Raw genomic sequence first — 22,884 nt, 5'->3', positions numbered from 1 at the left:
ATTGTTAAGTGACACAGGACTGTATATGCATTTGTAAGTACAGTTGGCCCTCTGTATTAGTGGATTCCACATCTGTGGATTCAACCAACCATGGATCAAAAATACTTTGTTTAAAAAAAGGATGGTTGCATCTGTACTGAACATATACAGACTTTTCCTTGTCATAATTCCCTAAACAATACAGTATAACAACTATTTCCATAGCACTTACATTGTATTAGGTATATAAGTAATCCTGAGATAATTTAAAGTATATAGGAGGGTGTATTGGTTATATGCAAATACTATACTATTTTCTACAAGGGACTTGAGAGTCTGTGGATCTTGGAAACTGAGTGGGATCCAGTAACCAATCCCCCAGATAGGAAGGGACGACTGTATAAAGCTTCCACCAAGAACTGCTTTAGTATAATGTAGGTATAAATTTTTCCTCTAAGTGCTGACATGTTTTCATTATCATTCAATTTTAAATATTTTATACTTTCCATTATAATTTTTCTGATCAATGAATTATTTAGAAGTTTCTTGGTTTCCAAACATACAGGTTAAAATTTTTGGAGGGCTGCCTTTTCATTATTGATTCCTAATTGTATGAAATTTTAGAGTGTGAGCTGTATGACTGTAATTTTTAGTACAGTGAGACTTCCTCTGTAACTCCAAGCTGGTTACATTTTTGTGAACGTTCTACATGTGCTTTATTATATGGGTATTATATCTTTTTGACCACAGCTCATTAGATAAACTTGCTAATTGTGTACAACTTGTCTATATCCTTCCTTTTTAACCGCTTCATCAGTTTCTGAAAGAGGTAGTTTAAAATCTCCTACAATGACTGTGGATTTATCAGTTTCTCCCTTGTTATCCTGTCATATTTCATTATGTTTTGAGTTTTTTAGATGCACATATGGCTCAGGATCCTTTTATTTTTGTAGTGGTGAATCTTTCTCTATCTCTTATGTAAAGAGCCTCATTATTTTCAATAAATCCTTTCAGGCATAAAGTCTATTTCAGCCTTTCTATTTTTGTATCAACTACTAGCTTTTTTTAAAAAGCTAGTATTTGCTTTGTTTTCTTTTTCTATTCCTTCAGATTTAATTGTCTTATGTCTTTTCTTAAAGTCTAATTAATAATGCTATTAATGAAAATGGCTAGAACAAGTATGGAACATATACTATTAATATACGTCAAGTACCATTCTAAGTGCTTTCTGTGTATTAATTCATTTAATCCTCACAATTCTGAGGTAGGAATTACTATCTTCCCCATTTTACAGGCAAGAAAACAAAAAATACAGTGAAGAAGTCAACTGATAGGTATCTCGTCTGCCTGAAAATATGAGGACCTTAAAATATTGTCTAAAACATCGTAACTCTTATCTGTTGCCTCCTCACCTTCCATGATAGTTTTTCACCCGCCCTCCAACTGTTTGTTTTTAACCTGCCCTCCAATTTTTTTTTCACCCGCCCTCCAATTGTTTGACTTTTGCTTTATAGTCAGCAAAACTTGTAATTAGATTAACATGTTTGCTAATTCACTTTTTCATCATTGCTTTTTGCAATTCCACTCCTTTATCTGAGGTTCACTTTACCTCTTAGAGAAGTAACTTATTTTGTAGTTATTTTACGAGAATCTGTGAGTGGCAAACTCTCTGAGACTTCGTCTGAAAAACTGTATTTCATCCTCACTTCCTGGAAAAAACTCAACTGTGATTCTTAATTGATACTATTATTGCATTTTCTGCTGGAGTCTACTGATATAGATAAGTTTATCAGTCTGTTACTCTCTTGTAGGTACTATCTTTTCTCTGGTTGCCCTTAAAATTTTGTCTTTGATGTTCTACATACAGTTTTATCATGATATAACTAGATGTGGATCTGTTTTACTTTACCCTGCCCAGACTTAGCATGCTACTCTAATTTGCAAATTCTTATCTTTCCTTAATTATGAAAAACTGATAGTCCTTATATCTTAGAATACTGCCTATGGACTATTCTCTGTATTTCCTCCTTGTAGAACTCCAATTTGGCAGATGTTGGAGAGTCTTATTCTGCCTATCATTTCACTTTATTGTTTTATCACATTCTCCTTTTATCTCTCTGTACTGTTATATTGTTATAGTCTGAGTGATTTTTACAGATCTATTGTCCAGTTAACAAGTACTCTCTTTGACTATGCAAATTTGTTGTTTATTCTTCTACTTTCATTATTAAATAACAAGTCCGAAGTGTTCATGGGAGGAAAGGGGAAAAATTTTCTCTTTCTTCTTTTCTAAAATGCACACAACTGACCCTTGAGGAACTCGAGGGTTAGGAGTGCCAAATCCCCCATGTAGTCAAAAATCCAAGTATAACTCTTACTCCCCAAAAACTTAACTACCAATAGCCTATTGTTGACCAGATGCCACAAAGTCAATTAATACATATTTCGTGTGTTATATGTATTATATTGTGTATTCTTACAATAAAGCTAGAGAAAAAAGTTATTAAGAAAATCATAAGGAAGATAAAATATTTACAGTATTGTAAAGTATTAATACCATAAGTTTGTCATCTGTTTACAAGATGAACTGTCAGAAATGGTGAGGAACTACAGCTGCAGACCTTAATCTACAGTACATATCAAGTAATTCATCTTTTTCTTGTAATGTCATGATTTTTCTCTGCTCATTGGGAGCACTTCCAGCATCACTAGTGGCACTTTATGTGGGTTTCATGGTGTTAGTCAAGGTTTCCAGCATAGCCCTAAACATGATGAAAAACATAAGAGAACCATGAGATCACTTTTTACTGCAATACACAATTTACTTGAGAGACACATTGCTTGTGCAGAGATTATCAGCATCACATGGTCAAGCAGATACTTGCAACACTTGAGCTCACTACAATAGCAACAGGAGGTAGCTATGAAATTATTACAGTAGCACAGTATGTACTAGAGTTAATTTTATGCAGTTATGATTTAGTACTGCATCTTTATATTCATTTACATTTCTCTCAGCTGCAAATGGGACTGTGTAGGGTCTAAGTGTTTGTATGCATTAGTTTTGATAAATTTTATTTTTTTATAATAAATTTGTGTATGTTTTATGGTAAATGATAGACTAGTAGCTACATATATTTTATGCATCCATGGCATAGCCAACTTTTTTTTTTATATTTACAGTCTATAAAGTTTGTCTGCAGGGTTTTACAAATTGTCACAAAACTCCAAAAAATTTTCCAGTATGTTTATTTGAAAATAATCTTCATGTAAGTGGACCTGTGCAGTTCAAACCCATGTTGTTCAAGGGTCAACTGTAATAGTCTGGAGAAACTTGCTATGGGTTGGAGGAGGGCAGCAAAATAATGTACATACAAATTAAAAAATACATAAATGATACATAACATACACACATACATATAGAGTTATGTGTCACTTAACTATGGACATACATTCTGAGAAATGCATCATGAGGTGATCTCATTGTTGTGCAAACATCGTAGGTGTACTTATACAAACCTCCACTGTATAACCTACCACACACCTAGTGTATAGCCTATTGCTCCTAGTCTACAAACCTGTACAGCATATTACTGTACTGAACACTGTAGGCAATTGTAACATATTGTAAGTATTTGTTTATCTAAACATATCTAAACATAAAAAAGCACAGTAAAATACGGTATTATAATCTTACAGGACCATCATTGTATGTGGTCATTTGTTGAACAAAACATCATTATGTAGTACACGACTATATCATGTACTACATATAATTGTACATGCTACACTTTTATATGACTAGCAGCGAGCTAGGTTTGTTTACACTGGCATCACCACAAAAATGTGAGTAACGTGTTGTGCTACAATGTTATGACGGCTACCGGGCAACTAAGCAATAGGAATTTTTCAGCTCCATTATAATCTTGGGGGACCCCTGATGTGTATACAGTCTGTCACTGACTGAAATGTTATTATGTGCTGCATGAACGCATCTGTTAAATGTATAAACTAAAGAGTTGAAACAAATCCCATGTTTGGCCAATGTAGAATCTAAGTAGAAGGAAGACATAGAACTAAATTTTTCATCCTTTTATAACTACAAATGGATTTAAATATAATATTAAGTCTTCTGTTCACATAGTACATGGTTCAAATGTACATAGAAAGTACATATAAATATCTGGAGGAAGATTATTCCAGGTGGAGAGAACTCCAAGACCTTGTGGCAAGAAGGGGCTCAGCATGACTGACAAATAGCAAGAAGGTAAGAGTGGCTAAAGTAGTGTAAAAAAGGGGTAGAAAATGAGGCAGATGAGGTGTTTGGGTGTTAGATAGATATATGGCCTTCCATGTCATGATAAGGGTTTTGGATCTTATCATAAGTGTGATGGGAAGTGAGTAACACCAAAAATGTCCTTGAAAATGTAATTTAAATTTTATATTATGTTTTTTATAATATTTTAAAAGTGGGAGTTGTTAAGAGATTATGACCTCATTTAGAATTTAAATGACTTCATACGTCATATTTTCTCATTTATTTTGAACTTAAGTTACTTCATAAAAATCAAGCTTTTTTATTTTTAAAACATGTACAAGATGACATATTAGGATAAGCAATGTAATGATTACAAATGACATAATCTCATACAGAATTCTGGACAAAATTCTGTTTCGAGACTTCTATATGTGAGATATATATATTACAGCACATATGAAACATGTATGTGCAGTCTGATGAATAACTAGAGTGAATCAGTGTAACCACTATGTAGGTCAAAAAATAGAACATTGCCAGCACCTCTGAAACCCTTGCTATCTGACTTTTTAAAAAAGAGCTTACTTAGGACTATAATCTGTGATAATTATCTACTTAAATGTCAACTGAAATCATGTGACCAATCTTTTTATGGGCAAAAGGAATGTCCCCTTAAGTCCATACTTAATTTCAATATGGAAATTGAGTACATATCAACTTAAAATCTATTCACATTTCAGTATAGGGATGTACAATCTCTAAGGCATTTATTTTTAATTAAAAAGATATATCATGCATATAAAAATAGAACTATGAAACTTAAAGTGTATACATTTTCATACATTTTAGGGAAAGAGAACCTAATAGTAACAGCTTTAGGATAAAAAGCATTTGATTAAAGTAAAATTAAAGACATTCAAAACTTTAAGATCTCATTATGTGTTACATTATAACAAATCAGGTAAAATGAGACTTCTTTTTTCTGGGTAGCTTCTAGTGTATGCTTAGCACTCATTAAATGTTAAACAATAAAATGTGAATTAGGCTAATCACAGTATATCTAAAGGATACACTATTAAATTTGAGCCTATTTAAAATTTTAATTATAAAACTACATGTCACTGATTCATAACCTTTCTCAAAAAAAAAAAAAAAACCCACGAAATCGAGATTTGTGTTTTTAAATCAATATTTTAGCAATGAACTACCAGAGGACAACAAATATGTATGGTCAAAATTAAAATTAAACTAATAATATTTTAAAATAAAGAATTTCATATTAAAATTAGATTTTTCTCTATGGAAAAATTCTACAAACCTTTTGTAAATACATTTGAAATAGTCAAGAAAAAGAAGGGAATGAAATATAATAAATAAAGATAAGCTATATAAAGATATACTAAATGTGGGTAAAACTCAATGGAAATCATGGATAAAAATAACATTTAGAAGTATCACTCTTAAGTTGTAGTGCAGCAGCACCTGAATTATGCTCCCTTTAATTTATGCACATGATGGACAGCTTGTTAAGGGGCATATCTGTAACCATTATAATTGATAGTAGCTGAAGGCAAGTCAGGCCATAATTTCTATTTAATGGATGGGATAGTAAGGGAACAAAGCCTGCAGCTGCATTTTAAAATAAGTGCCAAAAGTTTACATTTATGTCCAAAGTAATACCTATATTAAGGTATTAAATTATTTGAGAGAAGAGAAAAATCAGCTGTAGCAAGATCCATACATAATTAAATCACAATTTTGATTTGGCCAATAACTAGAAAAACCTTACAATAAGTAGAAAAGAATGTTCAACTAACCATTTGATAGTCCATTTCTGTGCTTTTGCTCTTCAGAACTTGTGGGAGAAGCAAATAGACTCATTTGACAAGTTCCAGTTGTTGGAGAATAAGTTATAACACTTTTCTTCCTTGTGATTTTTGAAGGATCAAATGACTGGAAATAAATAATAATTAAGGACAGAAATAGCTATGTTTAGTTATAGATCTTTGACATTATATACCATTAAAAAATCAGCAAAATTCAAACTTGTTTCCTTGCTCTTGCTTTTCAGATTACAAATATACTCAACTATCACTCTCAAAGTAAACACTATTCTTTCAAGGTAGATATTTCAGGTCTCTATAATAACTAGAACATCTCAATTTGATATTTACTAAATTTTAGCATTAAAGGGTTACTACCTTCTGAGATGGTATTTCCAAACAGGTTAGAGATGGCCAACTCTCCCAACCATACCCCGACTTTTGCTTTCAGCTGAACTTGAAGTATAATTATGGGGCCAGGGCAGGAAAACTCTCAGAGGTGCCTATTACTAAGCCTCACACAGAAACCTTAGGAAGGATCACTGCTGTCCTACAGCTTCACAAAGTGGTCTGATGTAGCATCTTGCTTCAATAATCACCAAAATAATGTCCAAACAGTTGAGTCAGGCATTTAAGGCCTTTGAGGATTTGGCCTGTCTTACAAATTTCCTCTTAGCAGCTTCCTCCTTTGTGTTTCCATAGGTGTTGGGCATACCTCTTATTTCAGGTAACATATTTTAATAAGTTCTGTCTGTTCCATTAGAATTTGCTCCTGAAAATAAATATTATCTTTTCATCTTTATATCCTAGAGAACTAAAAAATGTGTGAGGAACGAATGACTTACAAGGAACAGTCCAGTAAATTTGGCCATCTTGCTCTACTCAGAATATACTAATTTGTTCACTGGTTCATTCATCCAATTATTCACTGTTACCTACAGCTTCAGTCACTAGGCTATGTGCATTTGGGCCTCAGATCATTTTGTGATCTCAGCTTGGAACATCCTCTTTTTTATCTTCCCCAAGACCTAGACTTTCTTTAGTTTAGGTCCTCATTCATGATCCCCTTCCTTCAAACATCCATTATCATACTATTAATTGTTCCCTTTCCTGAATTCCCTTAAAACTTGCTTTCCATAAGCTTACTGATCACCCACCAGCACTGCTAAATGTGTACTAATGTGTACAAAGAAATATAACAAATTGCTCTGGCCTTAAGAAGTATCTACCAAAAGTTAGAAGAACAACAAAGAGGTTTTAAATTAGTATGTATGCTACGAAATTCAGAGAAGAGGAAAAATTCAAAGTTGGCTGCAGTAGTCTGTCACAGAAAAAGGCATGAGAAATCTGAAATAAGAGGTGGAACAGACAGCACAGGATGGATCTGGGGGATATAGGAAAGGTCTGATGGCTCATACATTGCCAACATACTGGATATAGCTTGGTAGAGGATTTGAAATAGTTCCTTAACTCTGCCTGGTCAACTATCCTTTATTTTTAAGAGACCTATGGAAGAAATAGTGGCTGTGTCATCTTTTTTAGTAATCTTAATATTAGTTCCAGAATCTATAGCATTCAAAAAAAATTTTTTTACAGTTAAGATTTTAAATATTAGGAAACAATATTTAATTATATTGAGAAACGAAAGGCATTGTTTATTTTATGTATCCATAGTGGCCACAAATGCAATGAATATCTTTTAAAAAATCAAACTATAATATCAAGTTATAACTCTAAAGCAATCTTTTTTTTTGTACAGTGAAAGGGTTTTAAGTCTCTTTATCGGGTGGTTATTATTACCTCTCCATCTTGAGTTTTTACCTGTTTGTATGTATTCAGTCATAAACTATGACATTTATCCAATCCCTACTCTACTTTTCCAAGAATTTATTGCCCAGAACTACTTCACTGTGTATGTACAAGAAATGAAAGTCACTACCCTAATGTACATTTATATCAATCTGTTTTTCTATTTTCACCAAAAAATTATTTTATCCAATTGCCATATGTCTAAACACTTTAACTGTAGATCATACATTTCTCCTCGGAAACAATTTTCCAGCTTTCAGAAAATAACTCTGTGAGTGTGCTTGTGCTCTGTGTGTGTGTGTGTGTGTGTGTGTGTGTGTGTGTGTGTGTGTATTTTTGCCTCACTTTAAAAATACTGAGGCTTCTCTCTTTTTTTATTTTTTTGGTCATTTGTGTTGGTTAAAAAGAAAAATGTCTATCTACAACTACTATACACAGAAGGAAAATTGAAAAGCTACCCTTTCCCTACTATACCACTAAATATTCTTCAGTAAATATGCACTTTTGTTTATCTGCCCTACTGGTACACACAAAGGCATAACCCTACTTCCCTAAGTTTTCTTTCCCTCAAGGTTGTACCAAGTTCCTCTAAATTTTAATCTCTGAAGAGGTTTAAAAGTAATCCTAGAATCCATCTGAGAATTTCCATTCTGCCAACTCCCAAACTTTGAAGATCTTGGCCTACTCATTAGTCTCCCACAAAAGGAAGAATTAAGAATACTGGGATTTGAGAGAAGACTGAGCTACTAACTGAGAAGTCAGCAATCCTTCCATTCAGCAAGGATGAGTGCTACCTATGAGCCCTTTAGAAAAACAGGAAGAAAGAGTAAGAGGGCTAGATTTGGCTAGAAAAAAGCTAGGACTCAGGATGTAACAAAATGAAAAAAACAAAACAAAACAAAAAACAAAAAGAAAGAAAGAAAGAGAGCGATGTCAGCTGGGCAGGGCATTTCATGCCTGTTATCCCAGCACTTTGGGAAGCCAAGGTGGGAGGATTGCTTGAGCTCAGGAGTTTGAAACCAGCCTGAGCAACATGACAAAACCCCGTCTCCACAAAAAGTACCAAAAAATTAGCTGGGCATAGTGGTACATGCCTGTGGTCCCAGCTACTCTGGAGGCTGAGATGGGAAGATCACTTAAACCCAGGAAGTTGAGGCTGTAGTGAGCTGTGGATCACACCACACACACACACACACACACACACACACACACACACACACACACACAAGAAAATAGATGTCACAACCACTTCTATAATAATTTACAACTGCTGGCAGCTCATGCCTGTAATCCCAGCACTTTGGGAGGCCAAGGTGGGTAAATCACTTGAGGCCGAGTAGGAGACCAGCCTGGCAACATGGAGAAACCCCGTCTCTACTAAAAATACAAAAATTAGCCAGGCATGGTGGTGCGCCTGTTGTCCTAGCTACTCAGGAGGCTGAGGCACAAGAATCACTTGGACCCAGGAGGCAGAGGTTGCAGTGAGCCAAGATCACGCCACCGCACTCTAGCCTGGGCGACACAGGGAGATTCTGTCTCAAAAAACAAACAAACAAACAAACAAACCTGCTTGTAATAATTCCTGACTCCTTAGAGTTATTTAACACCATTTCTAAACAAAAGAAATGCCACATTCTAAGATGCTGCAATCAGCCCCGCCCAAATGCTACTGTACTTTTTATAAGGAGGTCTAATCTTGTACATTAGCAAAACTAAAATTTGGGCATCGATTTTTCTGCCTGAAAAAAAAATCAATGTTCTCTCAATAATTTCAAATAGATATGATATTTTCCTTTCCTTCCTTCAATTTCTTTCACAAATTGTAGCTTACTTTGTCACCTTGTTTAAAGCATACACTACCAAAAAGGTGCCTATATTTTACTGATTTTTTTAAACCTATTATAAACAGTCTAGAGAGTACTAACTAAAAATTCTTGCAGGATAAAATATGGGATTTAAAGGATACTTTATCACTATTTTGAACTGTCAGCCTATGCTAAAATATTTAAAATACAGATACTGTAGTGTCTGGTCAACTAGAAACAAAAGGGCAGCTAGAAGGAGATAATTCTTCATAAACTTATATTGGTTATTTAGGCTATTGGAGTGTCTCACCTAAGATATAATTAATATGCATTACTAGTACTAATTATGAAATTTACATTAGAAAACTCTAGCATTAGCTGCCTCAGAGACGTTTCACAATTTGGGCCTAAGGTTCCTAGAAGAGTACTAGATACCAACCAACTACCTTCTTTTTTTTTTTTGACACAGAGTCTTGCTGGGTCTTCCGGACTGGAGTGCAGTGGCACGGTCTTGGCTCACTGCAACCTCTGCCTCCCAGGTTCAAGCGAAGTAGCTGGGATTACAGGCACCCACCACCACGTCCGGCCAATTTGTGTATTTTTAGTAGAAACAAGGTTTCACTATGTTCACCAGGTTGGTCTCCAACTCCCGACCTCAAATGATCTGCCCGCCTTGGCTTCCCAAAGTGCTGGGACTATAGGTGTGAGATACCACAACCAACCCCAACTACCTTCTTATCAGCTACTACAATTATCAACCTTAATGGTTCTAAAAATGTTGGGGTTTTGTTTTTATGGTAGCCATGGAGAACAGAAACATTTTGAACTTATCTTAGTGATCTTACAGGGATAGCAAGGAAAGAATATGACCAATATATTAGAGCTATGATACTGAATTATACATTTGCTAAAACTCATCGAATTATACACTCGAGATCTCTGAAATTAATAATATGCAAATTTCACCCTGACAAGAAAAATAAAATACTGGCTAAAAACGTTGATGCACTGGTTTTTCTATTTGTAGTAATTATTTTTTCACAATTTAAAGATATTAAGATATTAATTTTAATAATAAAAGTATCATTACTGTCATTCTCTTACACTGTAATTTTGTTTTCCTAAGAGACAAAGTCTTTCTCTGTTGCGTAGACTGAAGTGCAGTGGCACTATCACAGCTCACTGCAGCCTTGAACTCCTGGGCTCAAGTGATCCTCCCACTTTACCCACCTGAGTAGCTGAGACTATAGGCACGCACTACCATGCCAGCTTATTTAACAAACAAGATTTTTTTAGAGACAGGGTCTTACTACATTGCCCAGGCTTGTCCCAAATTGCTAGCCTCAAGCAATTCTCCCACCTCAGCCTCCCCCAAAGCTGGGATTACAGCCAGAAGCCACCATGCAGGCTTCTAGAGACTTTATGGTTTGGCTTTACTTTAGGCCTATGATCCTTCTTGGAATAAATTTTGTAAATAAAGTGAGATATGAAGTGCATATGAATTTTGTATATGAAGTGAATTTTTTTCTAGATGGTTACCATTTATTAAATACTTTCTTTTTCCCCAATGAATTGACCCAGTATTTTAAAACGTTTAACAAATTTAGTCAACTGCTAAAGATAATATAAAAATATGAACCAAAAACAGTATTAGAAATAAGATTTTCCAAAGAGAATGAAGAATCATGAAGTCTTTAAACAATTACACTAAAGGAAAGATAGCTGTGGTATACGGAAGGAACCACAGACTTAACATTGGAAAGCCTGGGCTCACATAATGGTTTTGCTGCTCCCCAGCTATGCTATCATGGACACACCACTCATCTGAATTTCAGTTTCCTCACTTAACTAATATATTCCCTCACTCAACTAGCAAAGAGCAAAGAAAGTAGGATGGGGCAGGTAGGGGGCAGCTGGCACTACCATGTATCTCAGGCCAGGATCCATGGCAATCACTCTCTCTTCCCTTGTGGAGGAAGGTGGGGGTGGGGGTGAAGGCAAATTAATTCTAACCATGCTATTCAAGCAAAAAAAGTGAGGGCTTTTGTGGAAAATCTCCCTAGAACCAGGATGCTTTATCTTAGGCTCCACCCTAGGCAACCCCTTTTCCTTTTAAACGAGGATATATAATAATATTTCCTATACCAGAATGAAAAGATTCAGCATGAAACCAGATTCATGGACCCAACCAAGAAGCCACAACATTCTGTGGGAGGGAATCTCTCAGGTAGATTAGGGCAGGGCTTTTCCATGTGTCTACTCATAACCCATTCTTGAGATAGGGAGCCGGGAACTATTCCAAGCAACGGGTATGATTACGGGCAAAAGGGGCAGTTGAGGAAACAACTGCAGATTTGCAACTCCTAAGCTTACTCCTACCTCATTCTGGGCCACTACAATTTTTTTTTTTTTTTTTTTTTGAGACACAGTCTGGCTCTGTTACCCAGGCGGGAGTGCAGTGGTGCGATCATGGCTCACTGCAACGTCCGCCTCCTGGGCTCAAGTGACCCTCCCACCTTAGCCTCCTGAGTAATTGGGACGACAGGTGCGCACCACCATGCCTGGCTAATTTTTTGTACTTTTGGTAGAGACAGGATTTTGTGATGTTGCCAGGCTGATCTCAAACTCCTGAGCTCAAGCAATCTGCCAGCCTCAGCCTCCCAAAGTGCTGGGATTACAGGTGTGAGCCACTGCACCTGGCACTATAATTTGCTCCTTTGAACAACTGTACCTTGGTTCTTACTTTCTCCAGCAGGCCAACTGAACTTGATGTGTGCAAATGATGTATCTTGTGAATTTTAACTTTTTTCCTTAATAAAAATATTTTTATATATTTTAATCTAAGGTCCTTATTTTTATACTTTGTTGTGAGGTACACAGGCAACCTCAAGGATAATTTGACAGCTGCTCCAGGTCTGCACAGCAGGAATACTTTTTGTTGTTGTTAAATTATCACCACAAAAAACAACTACTTGGAGTATACAGCCTATTGGACTATCTCATTTATGTCAATAAGGGCTGGCTTTTCTACTGCAATGTCTTCTTAAAGCTCCTCCAGCTTGATAATGTTTCTTGGGATACTTGGTTTTAGTTGATTTGTCCCATGACTTGATCTCATTTTACTGGAAGATTGGACATGAATATGAATAGGAAGGTGGTGCTGAAAGGTTAGAGCCTGGGCCAGGTGAAAGGCCTAGAGAGGAACAAGGTTAGATGAAGTTGTCTACATATGCAATAAAGGATTCCTATTCCAAGTCTCTAATCCTAGAGTACTAGACTTGCTTCACACACCAGATCTATCCTTCACTGAGATTAAACTAAATCTACCATGCACATTAAGATGTGTGTGTGTGTGTGTCTGAAAGTATGAGCTGGTAAGCATAGGTTTTTTAAATGAAATGCCTGTACCCATCTGTGTTGCCCAGGAATAAATGTATGAAGCAAAGACAAAAATTCTTAATTTTTCTAGCCAGGTGTGGTGGCATGTGCCTGCAGTCCTAGCTACTCGGGAGGTTGAGTTGGGAGGATCACTTGAGTCGAGGAGTTCGAGGCTGCAGTGAAACATGATTATACCACTGCACACCAGTTTGGATGACAGAATGAGATCCCTATTCTAAAAAAATAAAATAAAACAAAAAATCCTTAACTTTTGAAAATTCTGGACTTAGAGACCTAGACCCATTACCAAGGGCTTTTGTTAATAGTATCTGGAGCCACTGTCCTGCATTGTTGCAGTAGTGATTGTAGAGTCATAGTAGCTAAAGAGAAAGGGAGTTTCATTTACCTGCCGTAAGAGCACTATAAACTTACATCCCTTTGTTCAAACAGGGCAAATAGAATGTATTGGGTGACATGTGTCTCATCCTGGAGGGAAGACTAAGAAAAGGAAGATAAATGTATCTAAGTCACTCAGGAGCTTTTATATAGGTGCAAAAAATGTATGTCAAAGTGGCCACAAGACTGATTAATAAGAGAAGGACAAACGCAGCTCGATGTTTACTGATAGAAACTAAAGCTTTGTGCAAAAGTCTGAATTCATGAAGAGGGAAGGACAGAAGGTAGGCTGAGTGTGTACCTGTCTGTTCTTTTTTTGATCCCTTCCCCGTCTTCCTGAACTGCAGGAGACTGAGCTCCCCTGGACTCTGATGACTTTATCACTGGGGTGTGTTTATCTGATGGTCAATTTGCTGTACTGGGCACTTCTTTTCTGTTGCACTATTGTAACACATGCTTTTCCTTTCCCCCTCTTTTTCTTTTTTCCAAGAAAATACAATGAATAAATACTTATTGGTATTGGGGAAAAAAACAAAAAACAAAAAAAGATATACAATTATAAACATAAACATATCTAACAGGAGAGGCCCAAAATACATAAAACAAAAACTGGCAGAATTGGAAGGGAGAGATTGAAAATTCAACTATAATAGTTGGAAACTTCAATTCCCCGCATTCAATAATGAATAGAAAACCTAGATAGAAAATCAGCAAGGAAACAGAAAATTTGAACAAAACTATATACCAACTAGATTTAACAGACATCTATAGAACCCTCCCCCAACAACAGCAGAATACACATTCTTCTCAAGTGCACATAAAACATTTGGCAGGATAACAACATGTTGGGCCACAAAACAGGTCTCAACACATTTAAAAAGAGGAAAATAATACAATGTTCTCATAAAGAATGTTCTCTGGTCACATAGAATGACAATAAAAATAACAGGAGAAAACTTAGAAAATACACAAATATGTGTAAATCAAACAACATACTGCTAAATAACCAATGGGTTAAAGAAGGAATTTTTTTAAAACTTAAAAAACACATGAAGAACAAAACGCAACAAAACATAGAAAAACTTAATGGGATGTAGTGAAAGTGGTACTCAGAGGGAAATTTATAGCTGCAAATAACTATGTTAAAAGAGACAGCTCTCATATCAATAACCTAAGCTTCTACTTTAAGACACCAGAAAAAGAAAAGCAAACTAAACCCAAGGCAAGCAGAAGGAAAAAAAAAAAAGACAATTAAAGAGAAAACAAATGAAATGGAGAAAAAACAACAGAGATTAGTGGTGGTGATTCCAATAGTCAGTATTTTGAGAAGATCAACAAAATTGGTAAATCTTCAGCTAGACTGATGAAGGAAGGAAGAAAAGGAGGGAGGGAGGGTGGAAGGAAGGAAGGGATGGGGAGTCAAATTATAAAATCAGGAATGAAAAAGGGATGTTACTACTGGCCTTGCAGAAATAAAAGAAATCATAAAGGGCTACTATGACCAACTGCATGCTAACAAATTAGATAATCTAGATGAAATAGGCAAATTTCCAGAAACACATAACATACCAGGATTGAATTATGGAGAACAGGAAAATCTTAATAAATCAACAGCATGAAGAACCAAGAATGGGCTGCCCTTGGGAAAAGAGGATCTAGGATCCAGTTGGTGCAGCTTATGGCTTGTCCCTGTGTGTATAGTTGTTAAATTATTCTTTTATTTTTATTTTTAAGAAGTTATTCTTTAGATAATAATAGGCATGTAGCTTAAAAGGAAACCTCAAAAGACACAAAGGATTTGTCTCATTTTAAATTAAAAAAATACTGTATCAGTGTCAAGTAATTAAACATTTGTTGGAATATCAAAAAATAAAAAAATAAAAAATAAAATAAATCAACAGCATGTAAAGACATAAGAGTTAATATTCAAAAAATTTACAACAAAGAAAAGCCCAGGACCAGGTAGCTTCACAAGTGAATTCCACTAGCGTTTTTTTTTTTTTTTTTCTTGAGATGTAGTTTCACTCTTGTTGCCCAGGCTGGAGTGCAATGGCGCGATCTCGGCTCACCACAACCTCCGTATCCCGGGTTCAAGCAATTCTCCTGCCTCAGCTGGGATTACAGGCATGTGCCACCATGCCTGGCTAATTTTGTATTTTTTAGTAGAGAAGGGGGTTTCTCCATGTTGGTCAGGCTGGTCTCGAACTCCCGGCCTCAGGTGATCCACCCGCCTGGGCCTCCCAAAGTGCTGGGATTACAGGTGTGAGCCACTGCGCCCAGCCTTTCTACTAATATTTAAAGAAGTGACACCAAGTATTCTCAAACTCTCCAAAAATATGAGGAAACACTTCCTAATTCTTTGAAGCCAGTATTATCCTGATACCAGAACATTACAGACCCAAATCCCTTATAAATACAGATGTAAAAATCCTGGCAAATTGAAATCAGCAGCATAAAAGAATTATATGTCATACCCAAGCAGAATTTATGCAAGGAAAGCAAGGTTGGTTCAACATACAAATATCAATCAATGTAATACACTATATTAAGAGAATAAAAGAAAAAAGCACACATGATCATCTCAATTATGCAGGAAAAGTAACTGACAAAAATCTAACATCCTTTCATGATAAAAACACTCAACAGACTAGGAATAGAACAGAATTTTCTCAATCTGATAAAAGACATGTATGAAAAACTCAGAGCTAACATCATACTTAATGACGAAAGACTAGATTCTTTCCCTCTAAGATCAGGTACAAGAAAAGAATGTCTGCTCTTGCCACTTCTACTTAATATTTTTCAGGAGGTTCTGGCCAAAGCAATGGGCATGAAAAAGAAATAAAAGGCGTAGATTGCAAAAGAAGAAGTAAAACTATCCCTACTTGCAGATGACCTGATCTTATATATAGAATACCCTAAGTAGGGCGGGGGGGCTGTGACTCACGCCTGTAATCCCAGCACTTTGGGAGGCCCAGACAGGCGGATCACCTGAGGTCAGGAGTTCGAGGCCAGCCTGGCCAATGTGGTGAAACCCTGTCTCTACTAAAAATACAAAATTTAGCTGGGCGTGGTTGTGTGCACCTGTAGTCCCAGGTACTTGGGAGGCCGAGGAAGGAGAACTGCTTGAACCCAGGAGGCGGAGGTTGCAGTGAGCTGGGATCGCGCCATTGCACTCCAGCCTGGGCAAAAGAGCAAGACTCTGTCTCAAAACAAAAAAAAAGAAAATCTCCAAATTATTAATGCTAATAAATGGGTTCAGCAAAGCAGCAGGATATATGATCCACATGTAAAAATCAGTTGTATTTCTATACATTAGCAGTGACTAATCTAAAAATGAAATTATAAAGCAATTCCATTAATAGCATAAAAAGAATAAAATAGGAATAAATTTAATCAGAAAACTATAAGACTTGTATACTGAAAACTATGAAACATTATTGAAAGATAATAAGCGAGATCTAAATAAACAGAAATATATCTCACATTCATGGTTTGGATGACTTACTATTATTGTTAAGATTGCAAATTTCCCAACTGAATCTGCAAATTTGATGTAATTCTTATCAAAATTCCAATGCCTTTTTTTTTTCCAGAAGTGGACTAACTGATCCCAAAATTCATATGGAATTACAAAGGATATAGAATAGCCAAATCAATCTTGAAAAAGAACAACAAAGTTGAAGGACCCATACTTCCTGATTTCAAACTTACAATCAAAACGTTTTTTAATCTTAGAAACTTACAGTAATGAAGACCGCATGGTAGTGGCATAAACACATATATATAGATAGACAAATGGAATTTATCTGGGAATTCTGAAATAAATCCATACATTTATGATCACTTGATTTTTAACAAAGGTGCCAAGGCTGTTCAATAAAGGAAAAAATAGTCGTTTCAGCAAATGGTAGGGACTAGATTCATTTTTTTACATGTGGATATCTGTTTCAGTAACTGGTTATACACATGCAAAATAATGAATCCAGTCCCTACCTTGAACCATGTACAAAAATTAATTCAAAATGGAAGACCTAAATGAAAGAGTTAATACTATAAAACTCTTAGAAACGTAGATAAAAACCTGTGTTTCCATGGGTTACATGTTTCTCGGATATGACATCAAAAGGACAATCAAAGAAAGAAATAGGTAAATTGAATCTTGAAAATGTTATGCTAAATGAAAGAAGCCAGACACAAAATTATGAGACTCCATTTATATGAAATGTTCAGAAGAAGATCTACACAGACAGAAAGTAGATTAGTGGTTTCCAGGGGGAGGGGGAGAGGAGGAAATTGAGACTAACTGCTAATAGGTATGGGGTTTCCTTTTGGGGTGAGAGAAATGTTCTAGGATTGGAGAGATTAAGTTAGGCAATGGGAATAATCTGACTTAGAAGTGTCTTACTGCCAGGCATGGTGGCTCACACCTGTAATCCCAGCACTCTAGGAGGCCGAGATGGGCAGATTGCTTGAGCTCGGGAGTTTGAGACCAGCCTGGACAACATGGCAAAACTAAAAAAAAATAAATACAAAAAATTAGCTGGGCATAGAGGCCTGTGCCTGTAGTCCCAGCTACCCTGGAGGCTGAGGTAAGACGATTGCTTGAACCCAGAAGGTTGAGGCTGCAGTGAGCTGTGATCATAACAATGTACTCCAGCCTGGGCAACAGAGTGAGGCCCTGTCTCGAAAAAAAAAAAAAGTGTCTTACTAATAAGTTATGGAGTACCCTTGACTGGATATCTATATATAAATCAGCAAACCTCCCCAACAAAACCTGCACCACTACTCCTCTGGCAGGAAGCCTATTGAGCTGGCCTTGGTAAGAAGTATGCTCTTCTCTTCCCAACCGTAGCATCTTCTATTCTCTCTCTGAAGTGGCCTGAAAAAGACTGGGTCAAGCTGGCTTGGTATATGGCCAGGTAGCCAGTTGTCCATATAAATTCATCTGGACTGCCATCGGCAACAGTTTGTAATATATAATTCATCTTCATTCCTGAAAATCTATCTAGGAACAATGCTTGGAGAGCAACAACTCAAGCAGGCCAAATACAGTAGATGATTATAAATTGGAACTTTCTTCACCTCCTTACAACACCCAACAATTTGTGAGGTTTAGCAAATTGTGGTACTGGCAGTATACATCCCGTATATTATAGGAAGAACACAGGGTATGGTCCATATCTCTGCTTCCCTCATTAGAAGAGGTATATTAGTCTGTTTTCGTGCTGCTGATAAAGACATACCCGAGACTGGGAGGAAAAAGAGGTTTAATTGCACTTACAGTTCCACAAGGCTGGGAAGGCCTCAGAATCATGGCGGGAGGCAAAAGGCACTTCTTTTTTTTTTTATACTTTAAGTTTTAGGGTACATGTGCACAACGTGCAGGTTAGTTACATATGTATACATATGCCGTGTTGATGTGCTGCAACCATTAACTCGTCATTTAACATTAGGTATATCTCCTAATGCTATCCCTCTCCCCTCCCCCCACCCCACAACAGGCCCTGGTGTGTGATGTTCCCCTTCCTGTGTCCATGTGTTCTCGTTGTTCAATTCCCACCTACGAGTGAGAACATGCGGTGTTTGGTTTTTTGTCCTTGCGATATTTGCTGAGAATGATGGTTTCCAGCTTCATCCATGTCCCTACAAAGGACATGAACTCATCATTTTTTATGGCTGCATAGTATTCCATGGTGCATATGTGCCACATTTTCTTAATCCAGTCTATCATTGTTGGACATTTGGCTTGGTTCCAAGTCTTTGCTATTGTGAATAGTGCTGCAATAAACATACGTGTGCATGTGTCTTTATAGCAGCATGATTTATAATCCTTTGGAGTATATACCCAGTAATGGGATGGCTGGGTCAAATGGTATTTCTAGTTCTAGATCCCTGAGGAATCGCCACACTGACTTCCACAATGGTTGAACTAGTTTACAGTCCCACCAACAGTGTAAAAGTGTTCCTATTTCTCCACATCCTCTCCAGCACCTGTTGTTTCCTGACTTTTTAATGATCGCCATTCTAACTGGTGTGAGATGATATCTCATTGCGGTTTTGATTTGCATTTCTCTGATGGCCAGTGATGATGAGCATTTTTTCATGTGTCTGTTGGCTGCATAAATGTCTTCTTTTGAGAAGTGTCTGTTCATATCCTTTGCCCACTTTTTGATGGGGTTGTTTGTTTTTTTCTTGTAAATTTGTTTGAGTTCATTGTAGATTCTGGATATTAGCCCTTTGTCAGATGAGTAGATTGCAAAAATTTTCTCCCATTCTGTAGGTTGCCTGTTCACTCTGATGGTAGTTTCTTCTGCTGTGCAGAAGCTCTTTAGTTTAATTAGATCCCATTTGTCTATTTTGGCTTTTGTTGCCATTGCTTTTGGTGTTTTAGACATGAAGTCCTTGCCCATGCCTATGTCCTGAATGGTATTGTCTAGGTTTTCTTCTAGGGTTTTTATGGTTTTAGGTCTAACATTTAAGTCTTTAATCCATCTTGAATTAATTTTTTTATAAGGTGTAAGGAAGAGATCCAGTTTCAGCTTTCTACATATGGCTAGCCAGTTTTCCCAGCACCATTTATTAAATAGGGAATCGTTTCCCCATTTCTCGTTTTTGTCAGGTTTGTCAAAGATCAGATGGTTGTAGATATGCAGCATTATTTCTGAGGGCTCTGTTCTGTTCAATTGGTCTATACCTCTCTTTTGGTACCAGTACCATGCTGTTTTGGTTACTGTAGCCTTGTAGTATAGTTTGAAGTCAGGTAGCGTGATGCCTCTGGCTTTGTTCTTTTGGCTTAGGATTGACTTGGCGATGCGGGCTCTTTTTTGGTTCCATATGAACTTTAAAGTAGTTTTTTCCAATTCTGTGAAGAAAGTCATTGGTAGCTTGATGGGGATGGCATTAAATCTATAAATTACCTTGGGCAGTATGGCCATTTTCACAATATTGATTCTGCCTACCCATGAGCATGGAATGTTCTTCCATTTCTTTGTATCCTCTTTTATTTCATTGAGCAGTGGTTTGTAGTTCTCCTTAAAGAGGTCCTTCACATCCCTTGTAAGTTGGATTCCTAGGTATTTTATTCTCTTTGAAGCAATTGTGAATGGGAGTTCACTCATGATTTGGCTCTCTGTTTGTCTGTTATTGGTGTATAAGAATGCTTGTGATTTTTGCACATTGATTTTGTATCCTGAGACTTTGCTGAAGTTGCCTATCAGCTTAAGGAGATTTTGGGCTGAGACGATGGGGTTTTCTAGATATACAATCATGTCATCTGCAAACAGGGACAATTTGACTTCCTCTTTTCCTAACTGAATACCCTTTATTTCCTTCTCCTGCCTGACTGCCCTGGCCAGAACTTCCAACACTATGTTGAATAGGAGTGGTGAGAGAGGGCATCCTTGCCTTGTGCCAGTTTTCAAAGGGAATGCTTCCAGTTTTTGCCCATTCAGTGTGATATTGGCTGTGGGTTTGTCATAGATAGCTCTTATTATTTTGAGATACGTCCCATCGATACCTAATTTATTGAGAGTTTTTAGCATGAAGGTTGTTGAATTTTGTCAAAGGCCTTTTCCACATCTATTGAGATAATCATGTGGTTTTTGTCGTTGGTTCTGTTTATATGCTGGATTACATTTATTGATTTGCATATGTTGAACCAGCCTTGCATCCCAGGGATGAAGCCCACTTGATCATGGTGGATAAGCTTTTTGATGTGCTGCTGGATTCGGTTTGCCAGTATTTTATTGAGGATTTTTGCATCGATATTCATCAGGGATATTGGTCTAAAATTCTCTTTTTTTGCTGTGTCTCTGCCAGGCTTTGGTATCAGGATGATGCTGGGCTCATAAAATGCGTCAGGGAGGATTCCCTCTTTTTCTATTGATTGGAATAGTTTCAGAAGGAATGGCACCAGCTCCTCCTTGTACCTCTGGTAGAATTCGGCTGTGAATCCATCTGGTCCTGGACTTTTTTTGGTTGGTAAGCTAATAATTATTGCCTCAATTTCACAGCCTGTTATTGGTCTATTCGGAGGTTCAAATTCTTCCTGGTTTAGTCTTGGGAGGGTGTATGTGTCGAGGAATTTATCCATTTCTTCTAGATTTTCTAGTTTATTTGCGTAGAGGTGTTTATAGTATTCTCTGATGGTAGTTTGTATTTCTGTGGGATCGGTGGTGATATCCCCTTTATCATTTTTTATTGCATCTATTTGATTCTTCTCTCTTTTCTTCTTTATTAGTCTTGCTAGCAGTCCATCAATTTTGTTGATCTTCTCAAAAAACCAGCTACTGGATTCATTGATTTTTTGAAGGGTTTTTTGTGTCTCTATTTCCTTCAGTTCTGCTCTGATCTTAGGTATTTCTTGCCTTCTGCTAGCTTTTGAATGTGTTTGCTCTTGCTTCTCCAGTTCTTTTAATTCTGATGTTAGGGGGTGTCAATTTTAGATCTTTCCTGCTTTCTCTTGTGGGCATTTAGTGCTATAAATTTCCCTCTACACACTGCTTTGAATGTGTCCCAGAGATTCTGGTATGTTGTATCTTTGTTCTCGTTGGTTTCAAAGAACATCTTTATTTCTGCCTTCATTTCATTATATACCCAGTAGTCATTCAGGAGCAGGTTGTTCAGTTTCCATGTAGTTGAGCGGTTTTGAGTGAGTTTCTTAATCCTGAGTTCTAGTTTGATTGCACTGTGGTCTGACAGACAGTTTGTTATAATTTCTGTTCTTTTACCTTTGCTGAGGAGTGCTTTACTTCCAACTATGTGGTCAATTTTGGAATAAGTGTGGTGTGGTGCTGGGAAGAATGTATATTCTGTTGATTTGGGGTGGAGAGTTCTGTAGATGTCTATTAGGTCTGCCTGGTGCAGAACTGTGTTCAATTCCTGGATATCCTTCTTAACTTTCTGTCTCGTTGATCTGTCTAATGTTGACAGTGGGTTGTTAAAGTCTCCCATTTTTATTGTGTGGGAGTCTAAGTCTCTTTCTAGGTCTCTAAGGACTTGCTTTATGAATGTGGGTGCTCCTGTATTGGGTGCATATATATTTAGGATAGTTAGCTCTTCTTGTTGAATTGATCCCTTTACCATTATGTAATGGCCTTCTTTGTCTCTTTTGATCTTTGTTGGTTTAAAGTCTGTTTTATCAGAGACTAGGATTGCAACCCCTGCCCAAAAGGCACTTCTTAATTGGCAGTGACAAGAGAAAATAAGCAAGATGCGAAAGTGGAAACCCCTGATAAAACCATCAGGTCTAGTGAGCCTTATTCACTACCACGAGGACAGTATGGGAGAAACCACCCCCATGATCCAAATTATCTCCCACCGGGACCCTCCCACAACAGGTGGGAATTACGGGAGTACAATTTAAGATGAGATTTGGGTGAGGACACAGGAAACCATATCAAGAGCCATAAGCAAATGGCATTTGAACCTTGCC

General features: G+C 36.8%; 1 protein-coding gene across 16 annotated transcripts in view; it reads right to left on the bottom strand.

Annotated features, from left to right (window-relative positions):
* Window positions 1-22,884, bottom strand: part of ITGB3BP (integrin subunit beta 3 binding protein) — an 82,391-nt gene that overhangs the window by 40,892 nt on the left and 18,615 nt on the right. For all 16 annotated transcript variants that reach the window (XR_010153712.1, XR_010153716.1, XM_063801207.1 and 13 more), the window contains one exon: window positions 6,055-6,190. Coding sequence is in view for 14 of the 16 variants with exons in the window: in XM_063801207.1 (XP_063657277.1) it covers window positions 6,055-6,190 (136 nt within the window). In the remaining 2 variants the exon portion in view is untranslated. The remainder of the gene's footprint in view (window positions 1-6,054; window positions 6,191-22,884) is intronic.

Source organism: Pan troglodytes, chromosome 1, assembly GCF_028858775.2.
Source record: "Pan troglodytes isolate AG18354 chromosome 1, NHGRI_mPanTro3-v2.0_pri, whole genome shotgun sequence".
Classification (NCBI taxonomy): domain Eukaryota; kingdom Metazoa; phylum Chordata; class Mammalia; order Primates; family Hominidae; genus Pan; species Pan troglodytes.
The sequence above is the reverse complement of the archived record's forward strand: the minus strand, read 5'-3'. Positions and strand labels throughout refer to the sequence as shown.